At 34.1% G+C, this 17918-nt stretch overlaps 2 protein-coding genes across 3 annotated transcripts; one reads left to right on the top strand and one right to left on the bottom strand.

The window, feature by feature from the left end:
- Positions 1–1497: 1497 nt before the first annotated feature.
- Positions 1498–7747, bottom strand: LOC115718499 (abscisic acid 8'-hydroxylase 2). Of its 2 annotated transcripts, XM_030647298.2 has the most exons (8): positions 7376–7747; positions 6970–7288; positions 6607–6768; positions 6240–6503; positions 6039–6128; positions 5771–5956; positions 4988–5106; positions 1498–2029 (listed from the first exon to the last, which is right to left on the bottom strand). In XM_030647298.2, exons 1-8 carry the CDS (start codon positions 7639–7641, stop codon positions 1912–1914), a joined length of 1524 nt encoding a protein of 507 aa, XP_030503158.1. In that variant the 5' UTR covers positions 7642–7747; the 3' UTR covers positions 1498–1911. The 2 variants fall into 2 exon arrangements, with proteins under 2 accessions (XP_030503158.1, XP_060966717.1); XM_061110734.1 differs by lacking the exon at positions 6240–6503.
- A 9258-nt stretch (positions 7748–17005) lies between these two features.
- LOC133034431 (uncharacterized) lies at positions 17006–17608 on the top strand. Its single transcript, XM_061109517.1, has one exon. The coding sequence runs from the start codon at positions 17006–17008 to the stop codon at positions 17606–17608; it is 603 nt and encodes a 200-aa protein (XP_060965500.1).
- The last annotated feature ends 310 nt before the right edge of the window (positions 17609–17918 follow it).

Below are 17918 nucleotides of genomic sequence, written 5' to 3'. Positions count from 1 at the left end.
GAGTGTGATCTTAGCTTTACAATAATTATAATCGGTTTCTGAAAAATCTCGGTAAACAATACTAGTTAAGAATGAGAAATGATTGATGTTAAATATTATTTTGGTTTTTCATGACTTATTAAATCTATTTATTTGGTGACTACATAACTGTTGGAATATTATTATTCTTTTATATTCACTATAAAAAACTGCTAATTTTATTGACAACCTTTTAGTCACAACATAAATTTTTTGTAATTAAATGTGATAGTATTTAGTTACAAATTGTCACTAATTTAGTTTTAGCCACAACAAATATTGTGACTAAAAATACATTTAGTCACAACAAATTGTAATTTTTGTGACTTATACTTTTACTCACGGACCTTTTAGTCACAACACAATAATGATAATTTATTATTAGCCACAATTTTTTTTTTATCTTTAGTCATAAATTTTGTAGTAAGATTTTTTTATAGTGATAAGTAATCATGATTTCATTACTAATATTTTCTATAAAAGTATAGGAATTATTTTTAAAATTCTAAATATTTATTTTGTAATTAATATATCATTTATAAACATTCTTATCAGCAACAAAATGTGATCTTTGAGTGTTTAAATTATGAATATTACATATCACCACAATCTACCCATATTAGAATGCCATTCCGGTGTTATTATTATACATACATGTGAAATTACAGAAACATTTCCGACAGGAAAAAACATGATCACTTAGGGTATACGGTCATATATGTAGAGAGTACTTCTTCCAACTAAGTTCATGCATGCAGTACAATCAGCTGTAATATGCTTCAATTACCTTTGTCACGAGATAATTATCAGTTGAGCCGTACGTACAGAATAGATTGTTTGATGTAGTGTAACAGATTAATGGTCATGTGGCAGAAATTGGCTCTTTCTCTCTCCCCTTTATCTGGTATAAGAGGTTCACGTAAATTGGGAGCAGATAACCTCATTGACTCATATGATGATGTGGTTTGAAACATTCAAGAGATTAAAGGGTGAGTGGGATCAATTAATACCTCTTCAAAATTGTGTTTAGTTTAATATCCATCAATATATATTAAACAATAATTGAAGTAATATTTTAACCTCTTATTCAACAGTAGTAGTTGATGAGTTTGATACATGTATAATCGTCCACGTACGTATATAACACAAAGCCAGAAGTAGAAGTTAACCATACATGCCCCCTTTTCGCCACGTGTCAAAAACCCAAATGCTTGTTATCACGGGGTGCTATATATATCTAACATATATATATATATATATATGGACCTGAAATCGGGCTTGGCCTAGGTTAATGTATATTCTTCACTGCCAACCATATAAAAATAATTGAAAAATATCTAACATTTCTTCGAGATGAAAGTTCATTCACATTTATAACCACATAGACGTGATCCGTAAAACTCACCACAAATTAACCCTTCTTCTGATCCAATTCACACATTAAGAAATGAAAACAAAGAAAATAAAAAAAAACAAAACTAATATCAAATTACTTTTTCATATTTTTTTTGTCTCTCCTATATTTATTTTTCTGCTTCATACAGTTGTTGTTGCACACATTTAATGCAATGCATTGTCAGTACTGATGACTTGCCACCTTACGCTTATAACATCAGTCTCTTAAGACAAAATTCACTTGAGAGAGAGAGAGAGAGAGAGAGAGAGAGAGAGAGAGAGAGAGAGAGAGAGAGAGAGAGAGAGAGTAAAACTTAATACATAGGATTCCCTACGACAAACTAAAAAAGGAAAATTAAACAGAAAAAAGATTGAGAGAATGAGTGACTCAATGGAGGTTGTGTTTTTGCGTTTGGCCCCATTGGAAAAACAAAAAAGAAAAAAAAAATATATTAAAAAAAATTCGTACGTTGAGGACCCTTGGTGGCTTGTTTTGGTTCAGGTCACATTCTTCTTCTTATTGATCATCTTTGGAGTTACTTTCATAGGCAAGCCTTGTTTGGGTACAGGGAAAGGGCCATATTGTATCCCATCATCATCTCCTAACACTTGCCACCTGGTAATTTTCAAAGACATGAAAAGTGTTAACATGTGTGGTGTACAACTCAGATATAAACAAAGTTACTAGCAATAAATTATTAATTATATGCAGAGTCATTTTTCTTGTGAATATATGTTGTGTGTAACTATATAAGGCTTATTTAATTTAAGCATAACAAATATCCGTACGTGGTGTAAAACGTACAGAAAGGAATTGGCAAAGTGGCTTGTGACGACGTGGCACAAAGTCATACTCGTATGCGTTTCTTTTTCTTTTGTCTCAATCTAATCTTCCTAATAATATCAATTTATGCGTACAGCTGTGGAACCTAATAAGTTTATGTCCTTTAGCAGCGGAGCTGGCCTCATGATCATATCAACAAAAGGTCAAAGCTAATTTTGGTATTCATTAGATCTAAACTTGTTTCTAGAAGATATTTTTCGTTAATATAAAAGAAAAAACAAAAATAAAAATTATAAATTAAAAGTTAACCGAACATGAACGTCTAGGCACACTCGTGATCCGAATATACAAAGAAATTATACACGCACGTAGTACGTACGGTTTCATCAAAAAAATATACATAACCCTGGATGACTATATCACGTGGAATAATAATTTTCTTTTAGTGTTTATTTCATTTGTGAAGAAATGAAACGTTAGTACTCTTCCACGTCCCCAATATACATAATTGGAGTGGGGGCCAACGAAGTATGATATTTCGGATCAACGATAGGGACAGGAATCTATGTACGTACCAATAATGTACGTATCAGAATCTCTCTAAGTCTATGAAAATACTCAAAGTCTATGAATAATTTTCCCATAAACATATCCACAAATATAGATTTTTGGCAGATTTTTTTCTCCCGAACTTCGACATCTACCAAATCATACTCATTGAATTTTTTTGGCCGTTAAAAATTTTCCCTGAACTATATTGAGATTGTTAGATTTAAGGACTTTTGTCTAATTTCATTCAATTTTACTGTTTCAGTATTGTTTATGTACTAAACCATGTTTCCCAAATTTTAATATCTACCAAATCATACCCCTCAAACTTTAATATGTACTAAATCATGCCTCCTAAACTTTCATCCATGCAAGAATCTTTTTACTAAAATTAGACAAAAGTCCTTAAATCTAACAATCTCAATAGTTCAAGGGAAATTTTTAGACGTCAATAGCTCTAGTATGGATCATATATGCATGGTTATGGTCCCACCGGTCGGTACGAAATGTTTGACATTGTTGGCCAGAAAAGTAGACTTATAAAAATAAAGATGAACATGCACTGGAAAAGGTTACATCCCAAGTCCAAAAAAGCAACGGATCCATTCCATAACTCTTATAATGGTGGTCATATTATCTTGGCCTTATTAATATACATTTATAATATCTTTCAAAGTAAAGAAGTGATGATCAGATATGTGAGACTCGGATCATTTTGGAAGTAGACTTCTCATTATTATTTGTAAGCTACTTGAGGCATATATATTCATCAAGAAGACTACTTACAAATGCACGTGATTAATTTAAACATTACAGATCCATCAATACAATATTATATTTTGAGAATTGCTGAAAGTTATGGTGTTACTTATTTACAATTAAATATTAATAAAAACTCACATAATTTAATTTTAAAACTATTATAATATATAATATATACGTGTATAAAAGAATTTTTAACCATTTTCTCTAAACATTCTTAGCTAAAATAGAGAGTACTTTAAAAAAATAAGTTTTAAACCATACAAAAAATGGGTCACTATAAAATGGATAGGGAGCTCCTACCTTTTTTCTCTAATCTTTTTAATAATATTTTAATGAAAACATTATTACTTTTTGATTACTTTATTAAATTAATTTATATTTAACAAATTTAAATTATAAAATATTATTAAAATAATTAAATACTAACTAAAGTATAAAGTAAGGACAATAAAAATGACTCTATTTTAAGTTTTTAGCTATTTTAGCTCAATTTTAGCTAAAAAAAATATAAAAACTACCCTTAGAGATGTTCTATCACACTACGTACCTTAATATTACATGTATAAATTAAGTATCAAGTCCCATATAATTTAATGTAACAACTTTTATATAGATACGTTAACCAATTGTAAAGTGTAAATTTTAAGTGTTGCTAGACACTACTCATATAAAAGTAATACTCTAAAATAATATTAAATTAGTAGTGTCTAAAAATAATGATCTACATTTAAAAAATTGTTAAAAGACACTAATAATTTTTAATACTATTTAAAATGTAATATTATTATTTATATAATTAAATATTATATTTTATATTTTATGAAATATTAGTTACACGAAACTGAATAGATATTTATATATGTATAAATGAATGATTCAATGAAATCTATGCATGATTGATGGGTTCTTCATAGTGGTGCATGCATGCCAACTGTAAAATAACACGTAACTAAACTATATCTTATTTTATTTTATTCTTTAGTTTTTCTTCATATTATTATTATTATTATTATTAATACTAAGTTTAAAAAAAATAAACACTTAATAATAAGTAACTATATCCATATGATATCTAGACGAAAGGCAAGTTTATAACCCATCCTCTATATATATAAATATATATATTTATATATATATATTGAGGCTGAGGACCACTTTTAGCAACGCTCCACAGCCTAGCTATGGAACACCGCAAGAGGACCACCAATTCAAATCCCCAAGCTACCCCAGCTTTTCCTTTTCTTTAGTCAAATACTAATGGACTTGACAAATCTATATCTTTATAAATTCATATATGCATGCAGATACCTAAGCTTTCATCATAGAAAATCCAAATAGTACCACTGTAATTGGTAAGTGACCGAACATGCTGGTCAATATAGTCAAAATTATGTATATGACATAACAATTAATTAACATACGTGAAAATGAAACTACTTTATAATATAATAGGAATATTATGGAGGAGAATTAAACCTGTAAGTGGTTGTGATATGATGGAGGAGGATGAGAATCTCAAGCTTCGCCAACTCACTGCCTGGACAAGAATGCACGCCGTTACCAAACGGCATGTACGTGTTTGGCTTTGGTGGAACCTGAAAATTATTATTAATAACAAAATTCCAAAAAAATAAACAAATTAATAAGAGTCCATATAAACAAAAATTATTACAATTTAATTAAATCACTACTGGCCAAGCAAACGTATATAGTTGGTTACACTATCAAGCACCTTTCTTTTTACTAATGATAGTAATTCTTTGATTAACCTATATAACTAAGCTGTTACACATTATTAATATTTAATTAAAGATGACATGCAAATAATAACTATTGACATTAATTATTATTATAATAATGATAATTTGTTTTCAAACTTTTTTACTTCGTTCTGTTCTACTACCCTACAAAACCAGCTCACGTGATCCTGACACTCGAAAGATTTCCATGATCAGGCTCATTTCTATTGAGGAAGATTCACACAAGGGCTTTGAAAATGACACCACCAAAATGATATAAATAGAAAAATGCTAAAAGGCAGTCTAATATTTCGTTAATATTAGGCAATTAATTAAATATCCAATTTCATATTTTAATGTAATAATTTTTTTTGAAATATTGCTAATCAATTAAATGTATAATCTCTAAATGATGTTAGACATAATGATGTCTAATAACAATTAAATATACTTTGTTAGTTTTTAACAATTTATTCAATTAACTTATTAATTTAATTTATTATTATAATTAAATTAATACCTCAAATCTTGAAGGGTCGAACTTGTCAGGTTGAGGGAAGATATCAGAAGAGTGATGAATGGTTCTAAAGAGTGGAAGAACTTTCCAGCCTTTAGGGATTAAGTAGCCCTCAAATTCCACGTCCTCCACTGCTTCTCTGAATGTAAAAGATAGAATACTTGCTCTTCTTAGAGTCTCTTGAATCACCTGATCAACAATATTTATCTTTATCTATTTCTTTTTTTATTGTTTAAAAATAATTATTTTTTAAAATTGATCCTTATAATACCCGACTAGTCAACGACATGCGCCTAGTATCCTCCCACGTAAGCCCTCGATTGCCCTCCAGCAACATGCCTCGAATCTCTTCTTGTTCCCTCTGAAACGGAAAGATACCCCAACTTTCATTTATTTATTATTTATTTTGTATATAATTACTCTTTGAATTATATAATTGCAACTAATGATTGGGAAAATTCAATTTATGTACCGTGACAGCTTCTAAGAGTTCTGCATTATCGTGCAAGTACTTGAGGATCCAAGTGAGGACACTAGCTGTGGTATCATGAGCCGCAAAGATAACTCCAATTATATTATCCACAATTTGTTTATCACTAATTATAACCTCTTGCTTAAGCTTAATATTATTCTCATTTGCACCTAACAAAACTCCCAACAACCCACCACTTTGTTCTCCACTTTCTCTTCTCTTCTCTATCAATTTCATAAGTGTCTCGTTTAGTATCTTCCTTGCCTATTTAATTTCACATCATCGAATAGTATTTAGTCTTTTATTTATTGAGAAAGGAAGCACTATAATTGTACATATATATATATAAAAATAAATAAAAATATACCTTGATGGCTTTGTGGAAGAGAGTTCCGGGTAGATCTAGAGGCATGGAATTATAACCCTTCTCAAGGCAATGATAAAGATGTTTAATACCTTCCAATTCCAATTCTAGGTCCTCTTTACTATTGTCGCCAAACACAGAAATGAGTGCCACATCAAAAGCGTACTGCCACAAATTATTTAATTAATAATTTTAACTTACATATAATCCTAATTCGATTCCAATAACTTATTGTACAGTCATCGTGCATTAATTCCAAAAAAGGGTAAAGGAAATACAAAAATATATGACAAAGTGATATATTCTTTAAAGTGACACATATATTATTAATATACACACGTATATGATAAGGGAATGAATATACACCTTCTTCATTTCTTGCAAGGTGTTGAGAGAGGTATCCTTCCATGTGGCAAGAAGTTTCAGAGCAATATTTTCAATTTCTGAGACTGACCGTTTTATGGCAGAGGGCAAAAGGGAAGCTTGAACCAGTTTCTTTACCCTGGAATGGTAGGCCCCTGTGTGGAAAAACACGGCCGCTGGCCCTATAATTTTCATTTTACTAGTCGGATAAGTTGGCCTAAACAGATGTGCACGGCTCACCAGAATAGTTCTCGCTGCTTCGGGCCTAGATATCATCACACATGGGCATCCCAATATGTGTGTCTTAAATATATCTCCATATCTACATATGATATAAACAAAACAATAACATTAACAACAACATATACTCCTACGACAGGGAAACGAGAGTCTTTTTTTTTTCTTTTACCGTTTTTGGCGGTGGGAAAAGAAGGAGTTTGGGTTTTCGGTGTAGAGCTTGAAAGTTTCTCCTATGTAAGGCCAACCCATGGAACCGGGAGGCAATCGTTTGTTGATTTTGGGTTGCTGCCATTTGATGCTGAGGCAGAGGAGGAGCAAAAACAGAGTAGGAATTAAGATTACGATCATGGTTGATGAGACTAATGAGTCAGGAGGAGTTAGAAGTGACTGTGGACCAATATTACTATCGGAAAACGGTGGTGGTGGGAGTTGCATGGTGATGATGAAGAGGGGGGATTAGAGAGAGAGAGAAAGATTAATGAGGAGAGGTGGCAGAGAGTAACTTGAACAAGTAGAAGAGGTGACGAGTGAGTGAGCGAGTGAGCGGTGAAGGGTGGGGGTTTTATAACGTGGAGCATAGGGGAAATAGGGTGGGGTCAGGACAGATGTCACCACTCACATCCCACCACCTACATACCTTGGGCCTTTTATTAAAATCAGCCAACCCCACTTCTCTAAAATTTCCAATTAAGTTATTACTATATATTTTATTCAAAGTTGGACCGGTGAGTTAAGTTGTTTTCTTTCTTTTTCTTTTTCATATATATAAATGGAGACATGATTTATGTATTCGGTGATGTACGTCTGCCTGAGAGAGTTATTTGATCTAAAGGCTGCGATTGATCTAAGGATAATTAGGATTAAAAAATAATAATATACCCTGAGACCCATGTAATGTACCACGAAATATATTCATAAAAAGTACAGGACAAAATCGTATCTGTAAATATATAATCTTTATTTATTGAAAATGAAAATTGTTTATTTTACTTTTATACAAGAGGGGGATTGTAAAAGCGGTCCGGTTAATTCCACATATTTATGTTTATATAAGGTGTACTTTATTTACCTGTAAATTAAGAGAGTGCCGGTAAAAATAACTTGGTATCATCATATTGTTTATGCGTTCTTAATTTGATCTTTAATTATGTCCACTCATTCACGGAATATATTCATAAAAAATACATCACAGGACAAAATCGTGTGTCTGTAAATATATAATCTTTATTTATTGAAAATGAAAATTGTTTATTTTACTTTTATACAAGAGGGGGGATTGTAAAAGCGGTCCGGTTAATTCCACATATCTATGTTTATATAAGGTGTACTTTATTTACCTGTAAATTAAGAGAGTGCCGGTAAAAATAACTTGGTATCATCATATTGTTTATGCGTTCTTAATTTGATCTTTAATTATGTCCACTCATTCACAGACATACATTATATAGATATATATCTACAAAAAATGGATCAAGAGCTTATGAATAAAATTTAGATAGGAACTTTCGATATATCACGCGTATATATAAAAATATATATCATTACTTAATTTATACTATCTTGTTAGGTTTGGTTACTTATCTTAATTTGCATGAAACTCGTAAGTTCACAGAACTCGAAAAATTATATTGGTGTAATGCACCTGGACTGAACGCCCACTAAGACGAAAAAACAATTTAGTCTTATTAGGCTAATTAATCAAAGTTAGTTACCACTAATAAAAGTTTTAGCACTATATATTATTAAGTATCAAAGAACGAAATATAGATTTCTCATCTCTCGTCTATATATGTGGCTATATACAGTTCAATAAGTTAATTGTCATGATTTTCCCTTCTTTTGAAAAAAATAAAATATATTAGTAAATCGTAATTGACATACTCGTAGAAAACTTGGCTACAATATATCGATGGAAGCCGTGTGATTCACGCATTTATTTATTTTTTGAAGGATAATAACGTGTTTATTAGTAATTCAACTATATATCGATCTGAGATATGGAGGCCCCAGATATATAATGGTTGCTCGATGTATGAATGAGCCGATCGAGAGCATAGGGTTCGTGTAGCATTGATGAGCCACCCAATCTTATCCCAACTCATCGTGTGGATCAGGGACACATGCGTCATTGAGCCACTCTGCATCTTAGCATTGGATAAAACTTAAAACTCACTCCCACTCATTATTTCTTATTTTCTCTACTCATCTCTAGCTATATAGGTCACCAGACACAACATTCATATATAGATTAGAAAACAGAGGCAGTTGCTGGATGAGCCTTGTTTTTTGGGGTTCAGTAATCTTTATTCTTAATGTTTATATCTATCTTATTACTTCTCAATATATATCCACAATATCATTGCCAAAATATTATCATGTTTCCCATTTTCTTGTTTCTCATCTCAATAATTTTCGTACGTAAACACCAAAAATATAAAAATTAAGTTCCTCTTTGTTGAAAATGAAAATGAAAATATATCCACATCAGAAGATATTTTTCATTCCAGCAAAAGATAAGGATTACATCCTTGTGACAGCTAGCACAGAAAAGGAATATCAGTACAAAACCGTTATTGCTTTTCCTAATATTTGGGGATATTTGGTGTACTATAGAATATTAATTTGATTCCTCTTGTCCCCTGATTTCTCTGTATTTAAAGGGCTGTTCTTTCCTTTACTGTATACTGAAAAACTGAGCATTTAATAGAAATAAAAAGTCTGCCTTCATTCTATACTTTTCTTTCCTTTTTTAATTTTATCATTTTCTTTCCTTTTTAACTTGGTATCAGAGCGGATTTGACGCTTGTCTATGGCTACTCCTGGCGATTCTTCATCCACCACAGTCGGCAATGAAGCTGCTCAAAATGCTCCTCATGTTTCAGTCCAAAATGTCCCAGTTGCAGCAACCTCTATCCCTACCTTTCAAAGCCTTACCCCACTGTCCATAAAACTCGACCGTGGCAACTATTCCTTCTGGAAATCTCAACTCCTTCCTGCTCTACGTGCTCACGATCTGGAAGGATATGCTCTTGGCTCAAAAGTCTGTCCACCACAGTTTGTGGACAATACTGTCGGAGGTCCAATACCAGGAGAACCTCGACAACTCAATCTTGGTTATGCAATCTGGAGACGAGTAGATCAAGCAATCATGAGTTGGATGTTAAACTCCATCTCTGAGACCATGTTCGGTCATGTCGTTAGATGCACAACATCTTTCGAAGTCTGGAATACCCTTGAAAAACTCTTCACCACTCAGTCCAAAGCTAGAATCCTCCAACTACGGTTTCAGCTACAATCTCTAAAGAAAGGAAATCTTTCTATTCATGATTATGTTTTAAAAATGACTGGTTTAGCTGAGAATCTTTCCTCTGCAGGTCAACTAATCTCTGATAATGATTTGATACTCTACATCCTTGGAGGACTTGGACATGACTATGATCCTGTAGTCATAAATCTCACATCCAGGCCTGACTACCCATCACTGCAGGAGGTTCAGTTTCTCCTTCAAAGTCAAGAAATGCGACTGGAACAACTCAATGCTCCTATCCTAAACGATGTTAATCGCCCAAGCGCAAACTTTGCTGCTCAAAATCGCAGGCCTCCTAATTTTGGTGGTTCAACTGGTCCCAATACCAATCAAGGTCGTGGCTATTCCCCTCGTGGTCGTGGCCGTGGTCGAGGCGGTAGAGGCAACAATCGTCCTGTCTGCCAACTTTGTAACCGTGTTGGTCATGTTGTCTCCAAATGCTACCACAGGTTCGACATTCACTTTCAGGCTCCTACACCAGGTTCCAACCAGTCTAACCCAAACCAGCAAGCATCAGGACAAGGTCAACATGCCTTTTACTCCTCTTCCATTGATGCTCAACAAGACAATGCATGGTACATAGACAGTGGAGCAACCAATCACATCACCCCAGATGGTCAAAACCTGAAACACAAAACTGAACACAAAGGTAACACGCAACTGCTGATAGGTAATGGGCAGCCTCTTCTTATCACTGAAATTGGCCATCATGTTTTAAATCTGCCTAAATCTAGTCTGTTACTAAATAATATCTTTTGTGTTCCCCAAATGACCAAAAATATCTTGTCTATATCTCAATTGACTCATGATAATGCTGTGTATATTGAATTTTATTCTGATTATTGTGTTATTAAGGATCTGGTCACGAAGAGGGAACTAGCTCGGGGAGTGCTTAATCATGGTCTTTATCAACTTTGGCTACCTAAGTCTTCATCTGTTTCTTCCAATCCACCACAAAATCAGTACCAGTGTCTTTCAGTTTCAAAGAAGAGTCTTAACTCAGTTGTGTCAAAGAACAGTCCTAGCTTAGTTTCCTTTTGTAAGAGTCAGTCAAAAGAGTCTGCTTATACAGCTGCTCAATCTTTGTTAACTCAGTCTGCTAACACCAAAGACCAAAATGTTTGGCATATGAGACTTGGACATCCAAGCTTAAGTGTAATGAAAAATATGTTAATTAATGAAAAAGTTTCTTTTAGCACTCTACCAACATTCTGTGATGCTTGTCATATTGGTAAATCTAAGCACAAACACTATCGTTCATCACCAAAAACAGCCAGCCAACCTCTTGAAATAATTCATTCTGATGTTTGGGGTCCCTCACCAATTTTATCCAAAGATGGTTTTAGGTACTATGTTCATTTCATAGATGAATATTCTAATTTTACATGGATTTATCCTCTAAAACTTAAAGCAGATGTCAAAGAAACATTCATACATTTTCACAAATTTGTTGAGAGGAAATTTGATTGTAAAATTAAAACTCTTCACTCGGATTGGGGAGGTGAATATCGCAGTCTTGTGCCTTTCTTAAACTCCTTAGGGATTCATTTCAGTCATCCATGTCCTCATACACACCCTCAAAATGGTAAATCCGAAAGAAAACATCGTCATATAGTTGAAATGGGGCTCACACTTCTTAATCAAGCTTCCATGCCATTGCACTACTGGTGGGAAGCATTCCACACTGCTGCCTTTCTCATTAATCATCTCACAACACCCACACTCAACAATAAATCCCCCACTGAAGTCCTTTTCAAAGTTCAACCAAAACTTGATTTTCTTAAAGTTTTTGGTTGCGCTACATTTCCCCACTTGTGTGCCTATAATCAACATAAGTTGGATTTTAGATCCACCAAATGTGTCTTCATTGGTTATAGTCCCAATCACAAGGGATACAAATGCTTGCACCCCTCAGGTCGTGTCTATATTGTGCAAAGTGTAACATTTAATGAAAATGATTTTCCCTTTGCTGCTGGTTTTCAAGTGTCAAATTTTAAAAATTCTGAGATAAATGTTTGCTCTAACTCTATTCAATACAGCCAGTGGTTTCCTTCTATGTCACATCTCTTGCAGGAAAATGAAGACACAGGTACCATTAGAGTTGACACTGATCATGATTCAGCACCTCCCACGTTATCTCCTTCAACACCAGCGTCTCTTTCTGGCTCTTCAAATCATAATAATCAGAATGCCATTCAAACCTCAGCAACATCATACTCTACGCTGCCTCTTGAAATTAATCATCCTGTCTCTATTTCACCATCCAAAGCCTCCTCCACCAGTCCACCACATAACACACCTCCATTTCATCCTCCCAAACAACCTAGTCACTCCATGATTACTAGGTCCAAAGCTGGAATTTTTAAACCAAAATTATATCTTGCAGCCACTACTTCATCCAGCCACTTCACCATACCAGAATCACTTGAACAAGCTCTCAAATCACCTCATTGGAATGCTGCCATGAATCATGAATACTTTGCTCTCCAAAAGAACAACACATGGAAGCTTGTTCCCCGTCAATCCTACATGCACATTGTTGATAATAAATGGGTTTACCGCATCAAATACAACTCCGATGGTTCTCTCAACTGCTTTAAAGCTCGCCTAGTTGCTAAAGGATTTCAACAACAGCCTGGTATAGACTTTTTTGAAACCTTTAGTCCTGTGGTGAAACCATCTACAATTCGTGTTGTTCTCTCTCTTGCTGTTACATTTGGTTGGGACATCCAACAAATCGACATCAACAATGCTTTTTTGAATGGCACCCTTGACGAAGAAGTTTTTATGGAACAACCTGCCGGCTTCATTGATCCAAACCAGCCTACCGCTGTCTGCAAGCTCAACAAGGCTCTCTATGGCCTTAAACAAGCTCCACGTGCTTGGTTCGACAAATTAAAAGGCTCTCTCCTTGCTCTCGGTTTCAAAAACTCCACAGCTGATTCTTCTCTTTTCTTCTACAACAACAATGATGCCTTACTGTTTGTTCTCGTCTATGTTGACGACATTCTCCTCACTGGAAATCACGCTTCACAGGTTGCTGCCCTCATTACAAAGTTACAAGACCAGTTTGCTCTAAAAACTCTCGGCTCCGTAGCATATTTCCTTGGCTTTGAGATCAGTAGGGGGCCTGGTACTCTTCACTTATCTCAAACCAAATACACAATTGATCTTCTACAAAAAACCAATATGCTAAATGCCAAATCATGTCCTACTCCTATGAACCAAAGCAACAAGTTAAGCTTGCAAGATAGTGCTGAGTTTGAACATCCTTCTATTTATCGAAGTGTCATAGGAGCTCTTCAATATCTTACTCTCAGTCGACCCGACATAGCCTACTCGGTCAACAAACTAAGCCAATTTCTTCAAGCGCCCACTCAAAACCATTGGAGTGCTTGTAAGAAAATTTTGAGATATCTTGCTGGTTCCATTGGAGAAGGAATTTCATTTACTCAAGCTCCAAAACTTGTAATCGAAGGATTTTGTGACTCTGATTGGGCAAGTTCTTTGGATGATAGAAAGTCAACAACCGGCTACTGTATATATTTTGGCAACAATTTGGTAAGTTGGTGCTCCCGAAAGCAAAAAACAGTAGCTCGCTCCAGTACTGAAGCCGAGTACAGAGCTCTTGCTCAGGCCTGCACTGATGTCGTTTGGCTGCAGTCTCTTCTCGCTGAAATTGGGTTTAATTGTACTGAAACAGCTGTTCTCTGGTGCGATAATTCAGGTGCACGACAACTCGCATCCAATCCTGTTTTTCATTCCAGAACAAAGCACATCGAAATCGATGTGCATTACATTCGTGAAAAGGTGTTGAACAAGGAAGTAGAAGTGAGATATATACCTAACCAAGAACAAGTTGCTGACATACTAACCAAGTCTCTCATCATCTCTCAATATCACTACCTTAAAAACAAGTTGGCTGTCTCACACTCTCCACAGCACAACTTGAGGGAGCGTGTTGAAAATGAAAATGAAAATATATCCACATCAGAAGATATTTTTCATTCCAGCAAAAGATAAGGATTACATCCTTGTGACAGCTAGCACAGAAAAGGAATATCAGTACAAAACCGTTATTGCTTTTCCTAATATTTGGGGATATTTGGTGTACTATAGAATATTAATTTGATTCCTCTTGTCCCCTGATTTCTCTGTATTTAAAGGGCTGTTCTTTCCTTTACTGTATACTGAAAAACTGAGCATTTAATAGAAATAAAAAGTCTGCCTTCATTCTATACTTTTCTTTCCTTTTTTAATTTTATCATTTTCTTTCCTTTTTAACTTTCTTTTTATTATTCAAATATAACAATATTAATATCATGGAGAAAAGGATTAATAAAATATGTATAAGACCTACCGCTAACTCGAGATATGTTACGTTATATTATAAATATAATTAGCATGACACAATGTTCGATTAGTGAACATATAATAATATTTGCAACTTATTTTGTGTATTCCCTTGTAGTATATAGTGGGTTTTACGTATTTTATTATTTTTTAATATTTTTTGTGATTTTTTTATTTATTTGACAATCGATTGTTGTAAGCCATTTGTCAATTTTCTTTTTTAATTTAAAAATAAAAAAAAATACAAAAAGTACAAAAATATTTAATCAAATGACAGTTGGTGGTAATTAATAGTACAATAGTATTGCAGAGGGTGGGTCTATGTTGTCAGATTGTGGTTATTTTTGTCTTTTCAGTCCTTCTTATTTTCTATATATTTGTGCATTGGTAGTGGAGTACGTTATATCACGTACCGAGTACATTTATAGTGTATGCATGATGTTTAGTAAAAAAAAAGTACAAAATATCAAGTACCTATTTCGTGCCTTTATGTTTTGTAGTACATTGGTTAGAAAAATTTCCTATAACTCATGAAATTATGTGTTGTTATACATTGAGTTTTACATTGGTGTATTTATTTTATTTTAATTAGGTTTTATATAAAAGATTATCATAGAAATATTTTAATTTCACCTTATAATAACATTGGTTATTTTTACCTTAAATAATTTAGTTGTTCATCAGTAATAATTTTAAGATTTGTTCAAGATGAGATAATTATCTTAAACACCTCAAGCATAACATGAAGTAAATAAAATTATGATTTTTGAAGCAGTGGTTTGTTGGAAGTTATTTTACCAGGATCTAGATTTACTAACCACTACTACAAAATTTACTATTCACGTCGGTCAATGCGACTGTTCATCGCATTGACCGACGTGAATAGTGCCATATTAAATAGAATTGTCATTTTTAAAATGGCAGAAATAATAGATTATTTGTGTCGATTCCATATCGTTCACTAATTATACAACGGACGGTAAAAGGAAAAACTTGGAAAAAAGTTATACAAGATTAGCGTCATTTTGAAAGCATCACAAACATTTTCTCTTTCATTTTCAAACTGATGGTAAAGAAGTTGCGAGTGGACCAAACGATGCAAATCCTCTTATGTTCACTGACCAAAAATTTCTCACCCCAAATTTCTTAGACTGAGCAAATCATTCGTCGACTCTCTCTGCTAGTGTGAACCCTAGACGATTTTGAATCATCTCCGTCCCTCTCTCAATGTTTTGCTATGTCGTGCCTCCATCAGCTCCGAAGATGTACCCTCTTTCTCCCTCTCTCAGATTTTTGCTCTGTCAGCGTAAGCTCTTCTGCTCACGCTCTCGTGGTCTCGATCTCCCCTACCTCTGTAAGTCTCTCTCTTTCCCTTTTGTTTTCTCTCCACTAATCTCTCTGTAAGTCTAAGAAATTTCTTTTTTAAATTTGTATATATTTATATATTATTCTTAACAATCTAGAGGTTGTGATTTGCTCACATTTAAATTTTGGAGATTGTTGTTTATATTGTTTGAGTTGCAGAAGCATTGAGTTATCATATTTCTTTTGAATTCCTCTCTTTCAGGTAAATGATCCTCTCAAATATTATCAAAGCTGCTATCATAAGCTGAAATTAGTTAGGGGCTTTGCTAACTTGAGTTGGTTTTCTGTTAGTTAATTAGGTTGGTAGTTAGCTACTGTTGTAACTAACTCATTTCTGTTTCTGTGTATAAAAGGAAAACTTGATTTGTTTTCCTTTTTTGTAATCATTTTTGAATCAATAAACTGTCTTCTCTCTCTCTCTCTCTCTCTCTCTCTCTCTCTCTCTATTTTCTTCTTCTTCTTCCTAAAATGGTAATAGAGCCATGTTAATCACGGTGCTCTGTTATTCGATTGGTTTATGATTACTGGTTTTTCTCGTAAATCTCTTATTGCTGATTGTCCATGGTGCGAGGAAAGATTTATGCTCGAAGCTAGACCACTCAAGGGACTACTTCTGAGGATTCGAATCCTTTTTCTGTTCTTGAACCTAATTGTAGATCTCACAACGATCCTAATCGTGATCCGTATTATCTTTCTAACAACGATCATCCTAGTGCCATTCTTGTCCCTAAAATCCTTACTGGAAGTGATAATTATCACTCATGGAAGCGTACAATGACTGTTGCATTGCTTGCAAGGAACAAGATACAATTTGTGAATCGAAAACTCAGTCAACCTGATGAAGATTATGAAGACTATGATGCCTGGAATCGATGCAACTGCCTTGTTGTCTCGTGGTTACTTCACTCAATTTCACAAGAAATCTGTGAAAGTATCATGTATATGGATGTTGCAGCTGACATTTGGGATGATCTTCAAGAAAGGTTCAGACAGAGGAACGCTCCAAGGATTTTCCAAGCTAAAAGATCGATGCAGCTGCTGAATCAAGGTGCTATGGATGTTACTACCTATTTCACTCGAAGAAAAGCCCTATGGGACTTAATTCAAGAATATAGACCACTGCCTCCTTGTCAATGTGGTGCTATGAAGATCATACAAGGATATCAAGAGGAAGACAAAGTTCTTGAGATTTTGATAGGATTAAATGAGTCCAACAGCAATGTAAGATCTCGGATTCTAATGCAAGAACCACCTTCTGTGATCAACAGAGCTTATGCTTCTGTTATACAAGAAGAAAGACAAAGAGAGATTTGTTTTACCAATGCTGAAACCAGCAAAGATACTAATACTCCTACTGCTGGAAGTTCGAATGACTAGTTTGCTGGAAGCTCTAATTTCAACAGATCTAAGGTCACTTGCTCTCATTGTGGAATTCATGGTCATACCATGTCCAAGTTCTATAAGATTCATGGATATCTACCAGGACACAAATATTACACAAGGTTTCCAGCTCGAGATTCTGGTCCTTCACAAACTGGGAAGGCTGCTGCTAACTTCTCAGGATCTCAACAAAGCCAGGGTAATCAAGTGGATCAGCCTGGAGAGAATGATCAAGATCTCATCAGTAGCCTTACTGTGCAATGTCATAAATTAATGAGCATGTTGGCGCAGAAAAATTCAGATCAGT

Source organism: Cannabis sativa, chromosome 2, assembly GCF_029168945.1.
Source record: "Cannabis sativa cultivar Pink pepper isolate KNU-18-1 chromosome 2, ASM2916894v1, whole genome shotgun sequence".
Classification (NCBI taxonomy): Eukaryota; Viridiplantae; Streptophyta; class Magnoliopsida; order Rosales; family Cannabaceae; genus Cannabis; species Cannabis sativa.
Note: the sequence above shows the minus strand (reverse complement) of the source record. Positions and strands in the feature narration are given on the sequence as shown.

Excerpts from the sequence above, each read along its gene's own strand:
- LOC115718499 (XM_030647298.2), bottom strand. The coding sequence starts at position 7,641 with ATGCAACTCCCACCACCACCGTTTTCCGATAGTAATATTGGTCCACAG. Across the intron at positions 5,107-5,770 it reads TCGACCCTTCAAGATTTGAG|GTTCCACCAAAGCCAAACAC; the intron begins GTATTAATTTAA and ends AATAATTTTCAG. Across the intron at positions 2,030-4,987 it reads CATATCACAACCACTTACAG|GTGGCAAGTGTTAGGAGATG; the intron begins GTTTAATTCTCC and ends GAAAATTACCAG.
- LOC133034431 (XM_061109517.1), top strand. The coding sequence starts at position 17,006 with ATGACTGTTGCATTGCTTGCAAGGAACAAGATACAATTTGTGAATCGA.